At 42.8% G+C, this 16185-nt stretch overlaps 2 protein-coding genes across 3 annotated transcripts; one reads left to right on the plus strand and one right to left on the minus strand.

Annotated features, from left to right (window-relative positions):
* The first annotated feature begins 640 nt into the window (after positions 1 to 640).
* On the plus strand, positions 641 to 4716 carry c8g (complement component 8, gamma polypeptide). The gene is made up of 7 exons (XM_017453405.3): positions 641 to 945; positions 1188 to 1333; positions 2845 to 2915; positions 3966 to 4073; positions 4224 to 4325; positions 4406 to 4441; positions 4599 to 4716. The coding sequence occupies exons 1-7, from the start codon at positions 769 to 771 to the stop codon at positions 4607 to 4609; spliced, it is 651 nt and encodes a 216-aa protein (XP_017308894.1). The 5' UTR covers positions 641 to 768; the 3' UTR covers positions 4610 to 4716.
* A 485-nt stretch (positions 4717 to 5201) lies between these two features.
* zfx (zinc finger protein X-linked) lies at positions 5202 to 16115 on the minus strand. Of its 2 annotated transcripts, none has more exons than XM_017453407.3 (8): positions 14771 to 16115; positions 13614 to 13715; positions 13074 to 13388; positions 12706 to 12861; positions 12450 to 12581; positions 10560 to 10694; positions 10001 to 10150; positions 5202 to 9452 (listed from the first exon to the last, which is right to left on the minus strand). In XM_017453407.3, the coding sequence occupies exons 2-8, from the start codon at positions 13678 to 13680 to the stop codon at positions 8215 to 8217; spliced, it is 2193 nt and encodes a 730-aa protein (XP_017308896.1). In that variant the 5' UTR covers positions 13681 to 13715; positions 14771 to 16115; the 3' UTR covers positions 5202 to 8214. The 2 variants fall into 2 exon arrangements, with proteins under 2 accessions (XP_017308896.1, XP_017308895.1); XM_017453406.3 differs by having other exon boundaries at positions 10001 to 10216.
* Positions 16116 to 16185: the final 70 nt, after the last annotated feature.

Below are 16185 nucleotides of genomic sequence, written 5' to 3' on the forward strand. Positions count from 1 at the left end.
TATAGGGTCGTGGGGAACCTGGAGCCTATCCTAGGCAGGGTACACCCGCGACAGGGTGCCAATCCATAGCAGGGCACAATCACATACCCATTCATTTGATCTGAATACAAAACTATTTTCCTTTAACTTTAACTTTCACCTAGCAAAAACGGCCACGTGACATGGCCAGATCTCATGGCATGGTGAACGTCATCATCGAACAGCTCTCAAAAATTTTATTACATTTTCAATATTTAGGTAAAACTGCTTAAGGGGGGGGGGGGGGGGGGGGGGGATGAAAACACTATCTGAGATAAGTTAACATCAATGTTTTTGTCATGTAAACAAGTTGATATATTTTGAGAATTCTGTTAAGTGGAAAAATGTCATTGTTGCCATACGGCAACGACATGCGATCATTTCACTGCAATTCAATTCACTACAAGCCGAGTTACATATTTATATATATATATATATAAAAGTAATGATCATATAATGATAGTATGATATCATGAATACGTAATGAAATGACTGTAACACATGGTAGCGGAGTGTGTGGGGGTAGGAATGAGATTTTAGGGGTCTTTTTCCAGTAAAGCCTTGTTAATGATAAACTCACTGTTTGGTTTGTCCACGTGTCAATGCTGGACATCTTAGTTGAGAAACATACAAACACACACAGGCAATAGCAAACAGGAAAGCCAAATATCAAACGTCCTAGAAGTGCTTGAAGTTCAGAGCTAGAGAGAACGCCTGTGTCTTTATTGTGTTATAAATGAAAAGGTGAATATGTGCGCAGGTATGGTGCGTATGTGCGTGTATTTGTCTCTGGTGTTGTTGTTGGGCTTTAGTCTCTGGGAACCAGCGGACGGAAGACGAACTCGAGCCAAGCCAAAACCAAAACCAAAACCAGATAAAAAGCTCATTGAGGAGTTTGCTCCAGCTCAGAACGTTGATATCAGTAAGGTATGATTTTATCAAATCTGTCATTTCATTTCATGTATCATTTTCCGTTGAACAGTTCGAAACCCCCATTACATGTGAATATGTGTGTGCAGATGTGCAGACATTTGAGAAGACTGCAGGCTTGAAAAAATGTTTTGGCTGCACGACATTGTTTTTAAACGATGCATCAAAAAAAAAAAAACAAAAAAAAAAAACAATACGCCATCAAAGACTGATTTAATAAAATAGATTTTCTGTCCCAGATGAGTGGACAGTGGTACTTGCTAAGTGTGGCGTCGAGATGTAAGTACCTTTTAGAGCACGGTTATAAGGTGGAGGGCACCGTCATAACTCTGACTGCACCCGTCTCGCCCAAAGCCCCAATCAAAGTGAGCACCTTCACCAAACAGTGAGTCCTGCATTAATAATAATAATAATAATAATAATAATAATAATAGAAAGTGTTTCTATAACATCATCTCTTTCTATAACAGCAGTTCCAGTTGCAATGTTTATATTAATGTGCTTGTTCTAATACATGATCATTTCTATAGTAATGCATTTTTGGAAGGAGTCTCCAGTATCGGCACTTTGTTATGGTCAGAGGTAAAGCTGTGCAATTTTCCAAAACGAGAAAGTCTTTGCACTTTGTGGTTTCGTAACATGACAAGCTATGAGTTTTTTGACTTCAAGAGATTGGAACCTTGAAGAGATAGAGGCTGAGGGGGGAAATCGGGGCTGAGGGACTGTTTATAGCTGCTATAACTTAAGTGAAACAGGAGCTAACTTGTTTCATGGATGTTCCACATGCAAGGTTTTGGAGCTTTCCTTCCCCAGTCCAAACACATGCATTGTAGGCTGATTGGCAATTCCAAACTGTCCGTATTGTGTCACTGGGTGTGTGAGTGTGTGTGTGTGTGTGTGATCGTGCCCTGCGGTGGGTTGGCACCCCGTCCATGTTGTCCCCCGTAATAGGTTCCAGACTCCCCACAAAACTGTTTTCAGACTGCTTTACCACATTAGCTCTGCAGGACCCTTACCAGTCAGCTACATGTTAGTTATTCAGTGGTGAAATATATGAATATTGTCTATACTTCTAAGGCATGCTGAAGGTCTTACTCTGGGCTTCTACCTGAAACTTTCCTGAACCCTCGTCCCCGAGTGTTTTACACCTCATACACCACAGCAGTTTGCCGAAGTAGTTTTATAACCATTAGCGCAGCTGTAAACAGATGTTCCCTCCAAAACAAAACAAGAAAGAATGCAGCTTGTCATGCTACAGAGAAACTATCTGTGCTGCAGACAATCCCATGGTGGAAAACCAAAGTGTGGACACTGGAGCCTCCTGTAAATGTTAAATAAAGGTCTCCTTATAGAAAAGACCACAATCAATACTTAGATACGTTTCCTTTTTAAAAAAAAAAAAAAAAAAAATATATCAACTTGTTTGTTTAGTCCATTTTTTGCACAATACAAATGATAACACATTAGAATTTGAAAGCGTTTATGCTTATTCATATAAAAAGCGATTTTTAATTACTGCTCAGAGCTGCTGTCAGATTCAAGAATTCACAAGGGCTGCATATGAAAGTGTTACTGGGTTGTTTTCTTTACCAAGTGCAGATGTTATACTTCAACTCATAACTATATCCCCACATGGTGTATTTGTTCTTATATAGAGAGTGGCTACTGACAGAAACTGGCGGGAATCTTTATATAATAATCAAGCACAAACATAGAAGGTCTCAAGTCTATGTTTGTTTGTTTGTTTGTTTTTTAGTAAAAATTGAATCATGTAACTCTACTCAGTCTGTTCATTTTAATCTAAAGATTGATATGTTTTAAAATCCTAATTGGAGTATAACATACTTCTTATGTGAAAAGCAGAATACTTTCTAAGCTCTTTCCATCTTTTGTTAGCAATTTTCAGTGTTGGGAGATCAAACAGCAGTACGAGACCACAAAGAATGTGGGCCAACTCCTACTGAAAGGTAATGGATTGTGAAGTATTGTTCTCCTTAATAAAGATACAAGCAGGCACAAACCTGGAGAAGACAAGTCGTTATTATTGAAGCCTCACGTGCGTATCCAGGTGTTGTCCCTTCAAGCTTCGGTCCTCCACTGGTTACATACCAAAAAGATCTTTCCCGAAACATCTTACCTATGTTTCGAACCCAAAGTCAGCCCAAAGTCTCCTAGGCCCTGGCAAACACACTCCTGTGCTCAATATATGCGCCAGTGAGAAGGTTTTCATGAACACACGAGTACTGAGAAATGTTTATTTTGCTGCACCAAGTCTGAATTGTTACATTTAAACTGCGTTATCGTTGCATACTGATAATATCAAAAAGTAAGACGTATGAAATGAAAAACAATCATTATTCATCAAGGGTGAAAATGTTCATCAGAACCACACACTAGACCATTATCCGTATTACGCATAGAGTACATTATTACCTTTACCATTACCGTTATTAAACATAGGATTCTCAGAAATTGAATAAAAATGTCCTGCGATGGATTGGCACCCCGTCCAGGGCGTACCCCGCCTCGTGCCCGATGCTCCCTGGGATTGGCTCCCAATCATAGGTTCCCTCATGACCCTGAAGAAGGAGTAAGCGGTAGAAGATGGATGGATGGATTAAAGGGGGTATATAATACGTTAAAATAGAAGAAATCATGAACTGTGAATACTTCTTAAAGATACCATACAATACACGTAACACTCTGAATTAGTATTTAAACGTCGTTTAGAGTGAAATTTTCTTCATCATTAGAGAATAATTTCTCCTCCTCAAATATTGATGTGTTTTATATTTCATAAACATCTTTCTCATGTAGAGCTCTTCATAGGGAACAAATGTAAAAATAAATAATAAATAATAATAATAATAATTCAACATTTTATAGCCATGCGTGTCATTTTGTAGCTGCACAATTTGTATTTTTTTTTTACTTTTTTCTTTTTTTTTTTTTAAGAGATGTTGTTTTACAGAATTGATTTTATATTAAGCCGAGCGTCCTTTGTATCTTTACTATAGGAAAAATACAAGCGGCGAACTCGGAGATCCTCATTGTAGACACAGACTACAACTCCTATGCCATTTTACTCTACAAGAGGATGAAAAACCGTACCCTGAAACTCTATGGTACGTCACAAAGCCATTTCCACATAATTAACCTTTTCTCTTTTGGTTTTTACCCAACTGCAAAAGCAAACGTACCAGTGGCGCAGGTTAGTGTATATTGGTGCACTGTGGAGTAGATAAGAGCTTGATTAAACGCTCTGTGTGTTAAAGGACGCACCCCAGAGATCGCCGAAGCGATCGTGGATAAATTTGAGGACATAGCGAGGAAACAGGACCTGGGCCTGGATGTTGTTTTCCAGTTTCCCACGTACGGTAAGGGAATTATCTGACTGAATAAGAAGGCTTTTCACGGCGACTTGAGTCTTTTCATCTTCACTCGATGTCATCCCCAGGGTTTTGTCAGTCTGCGGACGAGGAGCACACGCTCGGTAAGAGCGCCATGTTTCTGTCGTTACCGTACCTATAATCATGACTAGACAGGACAATTCAACCTGTCTAAGACTTAGAGATTAGTAAAAGGAGATAAGACATGGGGAGGGTAATAGTGAAATAGTCTTAAATAGTCTTGTATTTTCTCTGTTACAGTAATGACCTGAGCAGAACGGTCTTTCTGAGAGAGGTCTGTGGAGATGACGGCTTCATCTATAACCATGAGGAAAAAATCTCAGACATGTGGTTGAAATAATAAAGATGATCAAACTCATCATTTCTGTGACTTGCCTTTTGTGGGTTTTTATTCATCTTAGAGGAAGATTTTGTGGATAAAATGGACATTCTCTCCAAACTTTAGTAATATGGCAATGCCGAGGTTATACGTGACGGCCGGTCTTCCTGGGCAGAAATGTGAGACTTTGACTGTGCAAAATTCAGCTTGCTACAATGGTCTCTTTATCTGATGTCTCTGATACAGAGATATATGATCAAAAGTATGCGAACACCTGACCACTGAACAGCCCATTCCAAAACCGTTGGCATTTCTGGGAAGGTTTTTCACTAGATTTTAGAGCGTGGCTGTGGGGGTTGAGGTTGGGCAGTGATGTTGGGACTGGCATGAAGTTGGTGTTCCACAAGGTGTCCAATTGAGGTCAGGGCTCTGTGCAGGACGCTCAAGATCTTCCGCTCCATGTAAACGGTGTGCACTTATATAGCGCTTTTATCAAACTGAAAACTGAAACATCAGACACGGAATCGTCTAAATGTCTTTAATAATTCTGTATTTACAAAAGTTCTATATGTACACAACGTCTTTCAGAATACACAGATTCAAAGTTATACGTTAAGATTTCTGCGAGAATCGTGTGCATCTTTCCTCCAAAGGTTTCTAGTCACGACACCGTGTCCGGTCCCCTTAACAGGATGATTCTGCACTTAAAATCTGTTTCAGAAGTAGGCAGAATAGATAGGTAGAATAAAAGGACAGGTCTCTACTAAGGGCTCTTAGTTAAGACATGTCAAGCTGATGTGTCATGACAACCTTATGAACTGTGAGAAGTTTATTGCGATATAAATACTTTATATCTCGCGTGTAGTTTGTTTAGTCATTCATTAATGGTTTTACAAACAAAACGTCTCTCCAACACAAGCCCCACACACACACACACACAGCAGAAAACTGCCCAATTTAAACACAGTCATGATTCCAATATGAACGGGCTACATAAATACAGACAAATTAGAGTAAATGGTGCCTAGCTTCTATGATCGTTCCTCGTGTTTAGAAGACTTCCTGCATCTGTGGTGAAGCTGGTGTCGTTGCATAATACGTCCAAAGCAGTTTTTCTGGCGTGTTGGGTTTAACGTAAGGTAATGGATCCTGCATGTGCTAGCCTGGAATGCACCGATATCATACCAACCATCAGGATCGTTACAATATTGTCCTGCATGGTACTGAATCTGAGCTGAAAGTTGAAACCTATTAAGAGCAGATGAAATGCGACATGTAGACCGATTCCTGAAACGGAGACATTTTAACACGTGAAGAGCTCAGGGCTGCTCGTGATTCGGCGATCCTCTGGATTTGATTATAACATTTATAGCACGAACAAAGCTAGTATGGAATTCGTCTTACGCCGGATCAGTCAGTCTATGAATCTGAAGTTGTGTGAGAAACCCCTCTTTATAATTTAACAGAAAATGCAAGCGTGAGGGTTTTAAAACGGTGAGAATGTTCCTTTAAAACAAACAAACAAACAAACAAACAAAACGACGCCAGACCATGAACATAATCATCAAACTGAATGAATTCAAATCAAATTCGCGACCTCCTTCTGTTGGCAGTGTGTTCGACAGGCATGGCTGTTATATAACACAACGTTTAGCACAGACGCCCCGGACGATCGTCAGTGCCCCGGTGAGACCGCCGTACGCAGCGTGAGGACTGATGTCTCCGAAGGCTGGTTATTTCATACCAGACTTTTAAATAATTCGACAAGGGTTTGATGTGATTAAAGGCGTGTTTCACGCTAATCTCCACCTCATCTGTAGTGTATGTGCGTTCAGCAAACAAAAGAATTCCTGCGTATTTCCAGCTACTAAAAAAAAAGAACAGCAGGCTTACTGACACAGTGAAAGTTGTTGAATTTCAACATAAAAAAAAAACAAAAAACAAACAACAACAAAAAAAAAACAACACTTTTTTTCCCTCCCCCCCACTCACAGAGAACTGTGATTGGCCAGTGTCGCTATGATTGACAGGGGAGAGAGAGAGAGGGAGAGAGAGAGAGAGAGAGAGTACCCCGTGCCTCCCCTCTCAGATCGAACTCATGATCTTATTTTTTAAAATGTTTTGCATCACATTTCATAATCAATTCTTTTCTTTCCTCAGTGCTGGGAAATGTCAAAATTCCCTTCTGTGGCGCGCACACACACACACGCGCGCACACACACACGCGCGCGCGCGCAAATAAACAGCGCTCTTCGTTAACCGCTTTCTAAGCTTCCTTTTCGTTAATCACGCTTCATGAATACGCTGGCAGAGTTTTCGTTTACGCTCCGCAAGTGTACGTTCGCCGTCCTGGTGCAAACCTCTCGTGTGGGCGGGGCTTAACAGCGATTTACTCTCATTGGCTAGTGAGTTTTGGATCGATAGTTCCCTGACCAGGAAGTATAGATTTTGTTGTTGTGAATTTTGGAGAGCGTTCTGGAAGCCGTTCTCTGTAGAGTTATAGTGTCTGTACTTCGTAGTGGAAATGACTTTAGTCGGTATATTCGTTTGTAATCGATATTTGAGGTTTGGGTAGTCTCATGCGACTGTCTTTTCGAGATGAGCTCTCGGGAGAGGTACGGAGCGGCGGCGGCGGCGCCATCATCCTCCTCCTCGGCTGGACACCCGAACTATCGATCCAAATCTCACTAGCCAATGAGAGTAAATCGCTGTTAAGCCCCGCCCACACGAGAGGTCAGTGCCAGAACGGCGAACGTAAACAAATACTTTGAAAGCGTACGCGAAAACTCCAGCAGCGCATTCATTAACGGTGATGAGAGAAAACGAAGTTTAGAAAACTCTTAACGAAGAACGCCGCTCATTCGAAGACCGAGTTACTTTACGACACGCAAATTTAACTCCATACCCTGCAATTGTGGCGGGCGTGTGTATTCCGTTACCGGCTTCTAATACACTGTTGTGCTGACATTACCGTCTGAGAATTTCATACCCAGCGTCACACACACACACACACACACACACACACACACACACACACACACACTCCGACAGAACGAAGCGGCAGAATTTAACGATTAGGAAATGGAACACAGTGACAGTGGAGACGGGGGACGACATGGTGACAATGTTAGGACGCTATCTCTACAGTAGACGTGTTCATGGTGTTAGCATGATCGCTGTGAATGAACAAGAAGCCGATAAAAGAGAGGACTCGAAGGGTGTGCGATGCGACAACATGGCACATCAAGATCATGATAAATTACATCATTATGGTTTTTTTTAACGTCGGTCACTACTCGACCAAGCGCAGGTCGCTGATTGGAGGTTAAAATCGGAACCGATTGTTTAATTTACCCACATGCGAAAGATAGCCTCATTTTTTTTTAAACACTGAATAATAAAAAAAAAAAGTTCAACTCAATTTTACAGTTATGCTGTTAGCCAAATATCTCTGAAACTAAAAATTATGATGTGCTTTTTTTTTTTTTTTTTTTGCCATATCGCACACCCCATACACTCCAGTCAGGTTGCCTGACATCACACAGATGCCATCATGTCTTTGTGATGGCGTGCAATGTGCTGGTTTTTCTCCGATGGCCTGCGGAAGCCCTTGGAGCAGAAATCGCAGCGGTGTGGGTAATCCTTGGTGTGGATGGAAATGACGTGTCTCTTAAAGCCAGAGGCATCTCCTGTGCTGTAATCACAATACTGACACTGATACACCCTCCGCTCCCTGTGCACTTTGGCCAAAACCTTTTTCCCTCCGTGAGCACCCAGGACAAACGCCTTCTTCAGGCCTTTTTTGTCCGAGAACGGCGTTTGCTGTTGCGTTTCTTTGGTGTGGACAGACAGGATGTGGCGGCTGAGCACGAACGGATCTCCGATCCTGAAGCTGCAATGGCGACAATGGTGCAGTTTTTTGGCCTTGTGAGCGGCCGAGTGCTTTTTGAGCTCGGAGGGCCGGTGGAAGCCTTTCCCACACGTGCCGCACTTATGCGGGTATTCTTTAGTGTGAACGGAAATGACGTGGCGCTTCAGGTCGCTGGAGTTGGAGCTGCGATGCTCGCAGTGCACGCACTGGTGGCTCTTGGCTTCCTCCTCGTGCGCGAGCGCGTGCTGCTGAAGCTCCTCGGGATCGGCGAAGGTCTGGAAGCAGCGCTCGCACTTGTGCGGCGTCTCTTTGCTGTGCTTGGTCTTCACGTGCGTCTTCAGGTTGGAAGAGTCGGCCGATTTGTAGCTGCAGTACAGGCACGAGTACGGCTTTTCCCCGGTGTGAGTCCTCATGTGCTTCTTGAGCTCCGAAGGGTGCCGGAAGCCCTTCCCGCACTCCACGCAGATGTGAGGGAAGTTTTTGCTGTGTACGGCCAGTAAGTGCCGGTTAAGGAGTCCTTGCTCGGCCGTCTCGTAATCGCAGAACTTGCAGCCGTGCATTTTGGTGGCGGTGGCCGGTGGAATCTGCAGCTTCGGCTCTCTGTAATGGTGTTGGTGTCGGTGAGACAAGAACGCCACCTGCTGGTGGAACTCCTTGCCGCACACCTCGCACTCGAAAGGTGCGCTCTTGCTGCTCATCGTGTGGATCTCCATGTGATTGTGGAGGCTGGCTTTCTTGTTGGTGGTGAAGTCACAGTCTGTACACTGGTACTTCTTCTTGTTTACGACATCCTGGTGATGGTTCTTGGTGTGACGCTTCAGGAAACCTCGCGATTTGAATTTCTTTCCGCACAGCATGCATGGATACACTGTGAGAGGCTGTCCATATGGACCGATGATAATTGCTGATGAGGAAAATACAAAGAGAACTTGTTAGAATGCAAAGCAGTCTAGGATCGTTAGCCACTGAGTCAATGGCTTTTCAAACAGGAAGTGACGGACGCTTGTCCGTCAAACGTACGCAGCCGGCCCAGATAAACCATCGCACTGACAAATAAAATGCACGGGTGCATCATCTAGGGACAACGGTGCCAATGTGTTCTATAGCTAATTCATGCTAGACGGCTAAAATCAAAACTGTAGCGTAACTGCATTTTCAGTTAGCTAAATAGTTTGCTAACTTATTGTGATAACTGTTGTCTACACAGCTCATTCAGGCTACACTAGGTCTTCCTCTTCCAATAAGGATGGGGCATTAGGTGGGATAAACATGGATAAAGTGGGAGGTGGGAAGCTCAGTGGTTAATACGTTGGACTTCTGATCGGAAGGTCGCGAGTTCGAATCCTATCACTGCCAAGCCGCCACTGTTGGGCCCTTGAGCGAGGCCCTTAACCCTCATCTGCTCCGAGGTCGAGGAACTCTTCGAACACGTCCAAATCAATTCTGCAGTACCTGTCTGGATGTGACGCGTCTCTGTGTGTTTCCTGTTCTTGCTTTTGATTCGCTGGTGGTTGATTTTCTCCATGATGTCCGACTCTTCGACGTGTAACACCGCGCTGGCCGCTCCGTTCCTGTTCTCGCAGCTCTCGGCCTCCTGCCCACCTGAGAACAGGTTCAAATGTGAAATATATGGGTCGGAAAAAGCTTCACGTGACGTTACACCATGATCTGAGGGAATATATGAGGCAGAAACAAACCAATCGGTGTGTTTTTGAAAATAATTCAAAACGTTGGCAATTATAAATATGGCAGGACTCCTGCGGGTTTTGTTCGCACAGCGTAATTCTAGTGTAATATTAGTTGCGCGGAATCTTTTCCTAGAAGTTAATGAGCAAGAAACGATTACTGTTAGACTCAGTCACTAGCTAGCTCACGCTTGGTGTCCATAGCCCAGCAGTCACATGACTTAAATCACTCAATGGCAACAATTCACAAGAGCTATTTAAACGTACCACGTGTTTTTGTATCCGCTATGAAACAGGGTCGCTTTTCTCAATAGTCTAGAACTTACCATAAGCAGCTGCCCAAGCTACAGGCATGAAGTCCTTGCTAAGTGAGGTGTTATCAAACGGCCGCTGGTGATTGGCGGGCTCCTCACCGCCCACCACCACCTCCATGTACACTTCATCAGTTATCTTATCCACATCTGTGAAGAAACAAATGCACGTTCAGATACCAGTTTCACCCATTACCACAACAGCAGCTACAGTCCCCTCCAAAAGTACTGAAACGCCATGACCAACTCTGTTGTTTTGACTATACGCCAAAGACGTTTCGATCTGAGAACGTTTTCTGATATTTACATGAAACAACGTCGAACATGGCACATTTTGCTCAAAGCCACCCGTTTCTAAAATGATCAGAAATACTGGCACACGTGACTGGCAGGGTGTTTTCTTGTTGCCCAGGTTTACCCTGTTAGATTGACTGTACAGAATGTCGACTCTTGGTTTGAGCCCTGGATTTTGAACGTAAAGACTGGATTTTTTGTTAAAAAGGATGAACCAACATGAAGAGCGTAGCGCTGTCTATGGGAGAAAAGCGAGCCATTTTTGGGTAGCTGTGGCTCAGGTGGTAGAGCAGGATATCCTCTAATTGTAGGGTTGGCGGTTCGATTCCCGGCCCGTGTGCCGAAGTGTTCTTGGGCAAGACACCGAACCCCGAGTTGCTAGCACATTGCACGTGCGCGCGTGTGCGTGTGTGAATGAGAAACAGTGTAAAGCGCTTTGCAGAACCACAAGGTTAAAACGTGCTACATAAGTGCAGACCTTTTACCATTTTGAAGGGAAAATCAATCAGAGCCATTGCACAAACACTGGGCATGGGCAATATAACAGTTTTGAATGTCGTCAAAAAGAAAGAAGCCACAAGTGTACTAACAACCAGACATGGAACAGGTCAGCCAAGGAAAACAACAGAAACTGATGACAAACATTGTGAGAGCTGAGGAAAACCCCAAAAATAACAGTCAATGACATCACCAACAACCTCCACTGGGCAGCGTTGAAGGCATCACAACCCACTGTTTGAAGATCACGAGAGCAGAAATGTAGAGGCCATACCACAAGATGCAAACCACTCCTCGGCAGTAAGAATCAAAAATGCCAAAGTGTGGAGAAAGCAAGGAGTTGCTCACGATCCAAAACATACAAGCTCATCGGTGAAGCACGCTGGAGGTAGTGTTACGGATTGGGCTCGCATGGCTGCTTCCGGAACAGGCGCACTAATCTTCATTGACGATGTAACTCGATGGTAGCAGCGGAATGAATTCAGAAACATTCTGTCTGCCAGTTTACATAGAAATGCATCCAATCTAATTGGGAGGACCTTCATCATGCAGCAAGACAATGCTCCAAAACACACTGCCAACACAACAAAGGACTTATCAATGGGAAAAAGTGGAATGTTTGAGACTGGCCAAGTCAATCACCAAACTGATCAGAATTTCACCTCTTGAAGAGGAGACTAAGACGAGAAACCTCCCCAAAACAAACAACAACTGAAAGAAGCTGCTGTACAAGCCTGGAAAAAAAGCATCACAAAAGAAGAATGCAAAAGAAGTTTGGTCATGAAAGTGAGTCACTGATGGAGTTATTGCAAGCAAGCGATATGCAAACAAATATTAAGTGTTGTTTACGTCAAGACTATCTGTTCCAATACAATTGCTCACCCAAAAATTCGGCTGTTCTGACACTAAAGGTGTTATGTTCGAAGTTGCTGAACACGGCGAGATGTAATGTTAGAAATGAAAGCTGAAATTCTGATCTACTGTCTTCTATTCTTCTTTTGATGTCAAACCCAAATGTCTCCAGTGTACAAAAACAAAAGAACTGGAAGTGCTGTTCCAATACTTTCAGACGGGACTGTACATAAAAACAGAAGTCAGCATGGAAAGACTCACTAATGTCTTCCTGATTCTGACTGGCTTCTCCGACAGGCATAAGGACCATTTTATCACTGAGTGTAGACGGATCCATCAACTCCACACTTTCGTCCACTTCAATGTCAGCGTCTCCAATGTCCACAGTGCCACCTGCAGAATACATAAGCAACAGAAATGACAAAGGAGCCTGGGTTCTCTGAATGAAATATTAGCATGCACTAAGGGACCCAAATCAATCGTACCCATCCCAAGCATGGACTAAAGCCTGTCTCACCCAGGTCGTCATCTCCTGAATCAGCCTTCAGGATATAAACCTTGATGACCTCTTGACCCTCATCGTCGTCCTTTTCGCCGTCGTCCTGCTCCTCTAAAGTGCCCTCAGTCGTAACCTTAGCGTCATCATCCGACACAATCTTCCCAGGTTCTTCCACTGGGAAAAACAAAGGACAAAGGTAAGTGTGGGATAAAAATAACCACTTTCTTCACGTGCATCACTGGGTCGTAGTGGCTTCTTTAGCATTGCTAACAAATCACGGAAGCTGATATCTTTTAGTTTACAGCATCATGCAAATATTTATTTTGATAAAACCGCAATATGGCATACATGCATCGATGGCACCTTGATAAAATGTGACCACTCACAGGAAATCATGAGGTAGTTTTCACACCCATCAGGGTCCTCCTGCACCTGAGAGGAATTGAGCACGTCCTCCAGAGCTATCCCCGGTGACATCACGCATGTCCCCACAGCGATGGTGCTTAGGCCTTCCTCATCCTCCTCCTCCTCATCGTCGTCCTGTACATACTCAGCCACGACATCTCCCATGGCATCCTGGATAACCAGTTCATCTGTGGAAAAACCATGCACCGCTATCCCATCATCCTCCACTCCAGAGACCAGTACCGTCTCGTGTAGCTCCACTGCCACCTCATCCTCCTCGGCTTCACCATCCCCACCTGAAACACACACACACACACACACACACAGGACACATACAGTGCTAAAATATCATCATTGGTCAAATATTAATGTTCCGTTGTTCACTTTTGGATTAGGGGAATGTAGTCAGCTGCTGGTAGGTAAACGTGGTGGATAAATGTGTAGACTTGTAACAGCACAGAGACGGATAATGTGTGCAACAGGTTGTTTTTCTTCAGACATACACAGTACTCTATATTTACCTGACCCATGGAAGATGATCTTGGGCTGGTGGGAATGGGGAGAGAGGGTCGTCACATCTTCATCCATCGACCCCCTTGGTCATCGGCATAATATTTGAACTCCTGCCAGTGCATAACACCAAAGAAAACATGACAATCCAAAATCTTCATCTACAAAGGATGAATCTTTTTTAAAAAGCCTTTTCAGAGCCTACAGAATGTACATCTGACAATTTTGCTCGGAAAAAAAATATGGAAAGTAACAAAAGAAATCACTTTCTTATTCATTCAAATATATATATGTGTTATATACTAATGGTTTATAGAATTACTTTGAGAAATTTATCCATGGTTTCACACAGGACCAAATTTAACAATGTTATAAATTATAAAAAAAAACACTCAATACACACTTTGAGACAAAAAAGGAAGAGAAAAAGAAAGAAAAAAAAAGAAAAATATTTTTCTCTTATAGACTATACAAGTCTCTTCATGATGAGGATGTTTAAAAACAAGGGGCGTGGCCTGGTGGCGACGCATTGACAACCGCGGAAATGGCGCTCTCTGCTACCGCGGGTTTCATATTTTCCATACCCATATTCCGACAAAAAACCCGTCTTTTGCGCTATTGGTTAGGATGTCATTCACACGAGCAGCGTCTTTGCATCTACCAATAACAATCTAGAACTCGGAATACCACTGGCCAATCCTATTACAGAAGGCGGGATTTGCCGGAACACGGGTGAAATTAGAAAAAAAACAAACCAAAAAAAAAAAACCCACCGCAGATTTCTAAGATAAACACGCCCATTTTTATGCTTACCGCCATATTGGATTAATAAAAATGATCAATAAACGTGCATAAAACGTACTTTAAAACCAAAATACTAGGTTGGAAAGCGTGTCTGTGGTCTGTTTATGAATTATAACGAAGTCTTTAAATACATTTTGGACTTCGATTGTGTGATTGCAATAGCGGCCTAGATGAGGCCTCCGGAGGCCTTTGACTTGATGCTAACAAAGGCCTAGCTGTCATAACGCTCCTAATCCTATAAACTGGTAAAACGAGAGAAAATGCGCGAACTTCTCCACCGATATAAAACCGTGCAATCCACACGCTACTGAGTGTTCAGCGGTCGATGGAAGTGTTTAGCGTATATGGTTGTGCAGCGGCCTACCTTTTTCACACACCGCCTCCAGGCCGTACGCTTTCCCCAGACTCGGGCAGAGCTCAGGCGGGGAGTTTGTGTGAGCAGGGCGGGCCAGTGCGGCGCTGGGAGGGCGGGGCCGAACTCAGTACTCACATCGCCGTCAGGGGCTAACGCCATAGCATTTATTATTGACATAGCGCATGTTGTCGCTGCTTTTTTCCCCCTCCTGTCTCCAAAAAGACAAGCGCGTTTCTCATGTCAGACAATACATATATCCATAATAAATATAGTTATAATAAATACAGAAAGAACTTGTGGAGTCGAGGCCCTGAGAGGGAGGGGCTGAACCTTCTCGAACAAAAGGCCAAACGATTCACTTGCATCCAAATCCGGATGTGAAAAAGACTTTACTGTAAATGGATTAAAGTGAAACGAACACACATTATATGCCTCTTGGTGACATACCCATCCATTATTTGTAACACATTTAAAAAAAAAAAAAACTTTATAAAAATAATTTCATAATAAAGTGTGACAACAGAGTGAATTCAAGGGAAACTAGACTAGTTATGGTGTGTAAGCAGAACGGAAGACTCCCCCCACACACAAGGCACATTTTGCTAGCTAGCCAGTTCATGTTGAAACGCTAGCGCTAACAAACCGTGCCCTGTGGGGGGAAATAAATAAATAGTGGTAAGTACTTAAGATTCTCAACCTTCGACAGCTCATATATCGAGAATAAACATACAGTAACTAGGGTTAGCGGGTTATCTTGACGGCTAGCTCGGATTATAAATCAATATGTAAACATGGCTAACTAGTATTATTATCTTCGCGCGAAATTTTTCGCTTCACATAGTGTAATAAAGTACCAGTATATATTTTCACATCTTTACTCGATTAATACCTTTTTATTTTTTTATTAGAAAATAGCCTGTTATTACAAAGTTAATAGCTAGCAAAGACGAGCTCGTTAGCTATTTATGTAAACTGCTGCGTTAAAGTAAGCTAAGCTGCATCCGGTGTAGAAGGCAGTGTCTGAAGCCACACGTAGTGGCCATGTAAAGGGAGTAAAAAAAGCTATTTGGCAGAAGGTAGGTCATATCAGCCAGTTATTTTCAAGCCAATTGAAGTCATGACTACTTCAACTAAATGTAAACTTATTTATGTAATGCCCATTTTGTATCAGATCGCCTAGAAATAAACCCAATGTACTACATTTTAGGTTTTTATTTTGCTTCAGTACATCTATAGATTGTCAACTTTTGATAAGTACATCAGTTGGTAATTAATCAAATCTCATGGACCTTGGAGTCTCTGACTTGACATGATCTTTGTGTGTATGTTTTTTAAAAAAACAACAAAAAAAAAAACCAAAACAACAAAAAAAAATCCCAGGTCAAACACCATATCGATCATATTAAGACATTGTACGAATGCGA

Source organism: Ictalurus punctatus, chromosome 23, assembly GCF_001660625.3.
Source record: "Ictalurus punctatus breed USDA103 chromosome 23, Coco_2.0, whole genome shotgun sequence".
Lineage (NCBI taxonomy): Eukaryota > Metazoa > Chordata > Actinopteri > Siluriformes > Ictaluridae > Ictalurus > Ictalurus punctatus.

Coding starts and splice junctions, on each gene's coding strand:
- c8g (XM_017453405.3), top strand. CDS start 769: ATGTGCGCAGGTATGGTGCGTATGTGCGTGTATTTGTCTCTGGTGTTG. Junction 2,916..3,965: donor GGGCCAACTCCTACTGAAAG/GTAATGGATTGT, acceptor TCTTTACTATAG/GAAAAATACAAGCGGCGAAC. Junction 4,074..4,223: donor CCGTACCCTGAAACTCTATG/GTACGTCACAAA, acceptor TGTGTGTTAAAG/GACGCACCCCAGAGATCGCC.
- zfx (XM_017453406.3), bottom strand. CDS start 13,680: ATGGATGAAGATGTGACGACCCTCTCTCCCCATTCCCACCAGCCCAAG. Junction 13,389..13,613: donor GATCATCTTCCATGGGTCAG/GTAAATATAGAG, acceptor TGTGTGTTTCAG/GTGGGGATGGTGAAGCCGAG. Junction 12,582..12,705: donor TTCAGGAGATGACGACCTGG/GTGAGACAGGCT, acceptor TGTATTCTGCAG/GTGGCACTGTGGACATTGGA.